The sequence below is a fragment of the Prosopis cineraria genome, unplaced genomic scaffold (assembly GCF_029017545.1).
Source record: "Prosopis cineraria cultivar Desert tree isolate PC_DT_omini unplaced genomic scaffold, ASM2901754v1 PC5, whole genome shotgun sequence".
In the NCBI taxonomy this organism is placed as follows: domain Eukaryota; kingdom Viridiplantae; phylum Streptophyta; class Magnoliopsida; order Fabales; family Fabaceae; genus Prosopis; species Prosopis cineraria.
The window spans coordinates 35,862,911-35,866,930 of record NW_026555336.1 but is presented as its reverse complement, the minus strand read 5'-3'; the positions used below and the strand labels follow the sequence as shown (position 1 = coordinate 35,866,930).

The following is a 4,020-nucleotide window of genomic DNA, read 5'->3' as shown; positions in this document are numbered from 1 at the left end:
TCAAGGATAGAAACTCTGGAGCCTGGAATAACAAAGAAAGCAGAAGAGGATGCCGAGTTTAAGAGATCACCAATTATAAAATTGATGGAGTTGAGAGACAAAAGTTACCAGCTTTAAGGACTCGTAATATTTCTTGCATGGCCTTGCGCCTATCAACCACATTTCGTAGACCATAAACCATAGTTATAGCATCGAATGAACCATCACTAAATGGCAACTCAAGAGCATCACCTTCAACCCATCTGCCAAGCAATGAATGGTCACCGTCTTAACATTTTGGTTACATGCAGTATTTTATTGCAACTTTACAACATAATTTTGCAGCTTAACGAAGAGCAGCATGCAAAATTTGTGAGGACTCGTTGTAGCCAATGAATCAATAATATGCTCCAGGCTTATTATTATCATCTAATATTTCTGTACTGCTAGGATTACCGATGCTCACTCCATATTACTGAAGTTCTTTGAAAGCAAGTTCAGCCGAGATGAAGCAATAAACAGTTGCTTCTTTGAGAAGTCAAGACCAATCACCTACAGTCCTACAGATTCCATGACCCCAAAAGGCACCGATCAAATTAAAACACCTTAAAATTTCCAGAAAATTTAGTGTTACTCTACTCATAAGAGTGTGTGTGCGTGTGAGAGAGAGAGAGAGGCTTCAATGTTCATACAAATCAGCAAGTTAATCTTGCAAGAACGTAAAATTCTGCACCCATCAACTTCCACAAACCTAAACATTATTTCAAAGGCAAAAAATTATATTATTAAACATAAAAAAAAACCGTCCAAAGAAAGGGAACCGCGTAAGCAACTTCGGATGAACAGTGTGGCGACGATGAACCATCTAGGTTCATGTCTCCATACAACTCAATAGTCAGTTCAACGACCCAACTCCCGAACAGAAACCAAGGCAATCATTTCTTAAGATGATGCACAGGACATTCACATATTCTTAATTAAACAAAACAAGAAAGCGAGCATGAAATGATAAAGGGAAACAAGAAAAGAAAGCAACCTCCCCCTTGGACCCAACTTTGTCAGACAATGGAAACGTTAAATCCCCACTCCCACAGCACACATCCAATACACGGTCTCCCATTTTGGCTCTGTTTCAAAGTTGAGACAAATACCGCATCAAGGAAGAGGGAAAAAGGAACTCCAAACGGCTGAAGGAAAATGCGTTCGAGAAACTGCATACCCACTTCATGACACTACCATTCGCTTCCAAATCCGATGCTGACCCAGGCTGAACAAACCATTGAGCTAAAGAAACGGCCAAAGAAGAAAAAAGCATAAAAAGAAAACTAATAAAAATAAAAGAGGGTAGAGAGTAGAGACACACAGCAGAAACAAAAGAAGGAGGAGGAGGAGCGGGCGTACGTAGTCATAGACCGCAGCAATGCGATTAAACAAGGCCTGCCGTTCAGTGGCACACCGAACTGGGGTGCATCGTAAAGTGGGCGAGGCAGGGGACCGGGATGACGAGAACGGAGCAAGAGTGACGTGCAAGCATGCCATTTCTGACTACCTAAAGTCCAAAACCCACAAGGCTACAACCCACTTTGGGGAATTATGATTAATAGTTGAGAAAATTGGTGACAACGGCCAAAGGCTTGCAAGCGGAGAAAAGAGATGGACACTTTTTTTTTTTTTTTTTGGGTAAATAGAGAGATGGACACTTGGATATTTCTTCCAGAATCATCATCTCTTGCAAGCTTAACATTTCGGACTTATGTCCAAATATTTAAGCCTTAGTCTTCAGGGCCAGTTTTACCTTAATTGAAGTACTTTTCACTTTTCAGGAGTAAGGCATAATTTTTTTATTTAATTATCCTAATTTTAATACTCCCTCCATCTTAAATTATAAAATACTTTTAAGAGAAATTTATCATTTCAAAATATAAGACATTTTTACAAGTTTAAGGTTTCATTAATAGGCTTATTCCAATATTATCTTTTCTCCCTCTCTATTTAATACTAATTAAGTATGGATTTAAGGTTATTAAATGAAAGATAATTTTAAAAGTTTATATTTTTATTTTAAAAAATAAGGTTGTTTAGTGCATTTAATGAGGGTTATTAATATGTAAAATTTTATTTAAATGTGTCTCATAATTTAGAACGGAAGAAGTGATATTTTTTTTTATTTTTTTTGAGATTAAAAATTTATTTATTAAATCAACATATGAATTTCAGAACGCGATAGTAAAATGAAGCAAGGAATTGTAGTTATGATCCACTTGAAAATTGTTTTAAATTGAAAAAATTAATCACTTGATTTCTATAATTTTGACTCTGCAGTAGCTGAGCCCCTAAACTTTAATCCATTATAATTTAATTTTTATAGTTTTAACTTCATTGTAACTTAATTTTTAAAGTTTACCTTTTGTAATTTAATCTCTATAATTTCAACCACTTAAATATTAGTCTCTATATTTTAAAAAATAAAAATATAATGATTGAAAATATTTTAAACTTTTAATATTTAGAAAGCAAAGTTTCAAGTTTTTGGTCAAAAGTACCAAAAAAAAAACTTAGTGGATGGAAGGCACAAACCCTTTCAACTGCAAAAAGGTTAACATTGGCTCAATCAATGACTTTTCAAATTCCTTACTACCCACATGCAGCATAGAAAGGTCTCAACTTCTGTCTGTAATGAGATTGAGAAGATCTAGAGGAGGTTTTTTTGGAGCAATGGAGTGTTCATGCCATTAGTTAGAAAACATTATGTGAACCCAAGGGTAGGGGAGGGTATGGATTTAGAGACATGGCTATAATGGATAATGCATTACATAATAAAGTGGCTTGGAATATTATTTTTAAGCCAAATGGCCTTTGTAGTAGGATAGTTACTAGTAAATATGTGAGGGCTAAGGATCTTACTAAGTGTGCGATTGCGAAATGAAATAATTTTTTTTTTGGAAGAGCTTGGTTGAACTTTGGCCCAAAATTGTGGCAAAGATTGCTCATGATGGTACTAGTACTTTATTTTGGAAAGATAGGTGGCTGGACAATGGTAAGCCGCTTATCAAGAGATGTGCTACTCTAATTGCAAAGAAGCTTGCCAATTGTATTGCGAGCAACATGATGAATGGAAATGATAGCTGGAGGATGCATAGATCAATGGATTTTCTACCCTAGTAGGATATTCTTTTAATCAAAGGTCCTCTTCCTCCTTTGAGAGATGATGAGAATGATACTTTTAAATGGATGCTTCAAGCTAATGGATAGTTTACAGTGTCTCCCATGTATAATGTCTTTCAAAGTGCTCCTATGGGAGCTCAACATTAAATTGGAATATGGTGTGGAAATTAAAGGGGCTATAGAGAATTCAAGTTTTCACGTGGATGGCTTTACACGAGAGGATTATGATCACTCAATGACAGAACAAAATTTTTAGTTCTTCAATGATTTGTGATACATTTATATTTGAAGTGGAAGATATTTTTACACATTTTAAGGGATTGTAAAATTGCTCGAAATGTTTGAAAAATGTTAATTCCTATTGAAGATTGGACTTTGTTCTGGCAATTGAATAAACATGGTTGATTTTTTTTTTTTGGAATCAAAACAACAAGATATTATGAGTTTTCTCCTTGGACTACAATTTTTGGGGTCATTATCTAGTCCTTTGGAATCTTTAAAAAAAAAAAAGAAGCTTTATTTTAACATAATTATAATCCTTATAATTTTATTTTTTAAAATATAAAAACTAATACTTAAGTGGTTGAAAATATAAAATTTGAGTTACAACAGTTAAAATTTAAACATTGAATTATAATCGAGTCAAAACTTTAAAATTGAGTTATAATGAGTTAAAATTTAAGGATAAATTACAATTGAGTCAAAATTCAAAACTACAAAAATTAAATAATTTTTTTAAAAAAAAAGAGAATATCCCTTTTTCCTTTTTTTTGACCTTTTTAATTACAACTTCATTAAATGACCAAAGAATGCCCTCAAATTGCAAAGGCCTCAGTCTGTAATGGCCAAGTCATGTTTAGTGTTATTAATTTGTGT

The 4,020-nt window shown here is 33.8% G+C and overlaps 1 protein-coding gene across 1 annotated transcript; it reads right to left on the bottom strand.

Annotated features, from left to right (window-relative positions):
• Positions 1–5: 5 nt before the first annotated feature.
• LOC129310868 (2-phytyl-1,4-beta-naphthoquinone methyltransferase, chloroplastic-like) lies at positions 6–1,534 on the bottom strand (the record flags this gene model as incomplete). Its single annotated transcript, XM_054952773.1, has 4 exons — positions 1,381–1,534; positions 1,131–1,246; positions 109–242; positions 6–22 (listed from the first exon to the last, which is right to left on the bottom strand). Coding segments are annotated over exons 1-4 (405 nt in total), but the record flags the coding sequence as incomplete, so codon positions are not given.
• Positions 1,535–4,020: the final 2,486 nt, after the last annotated feature.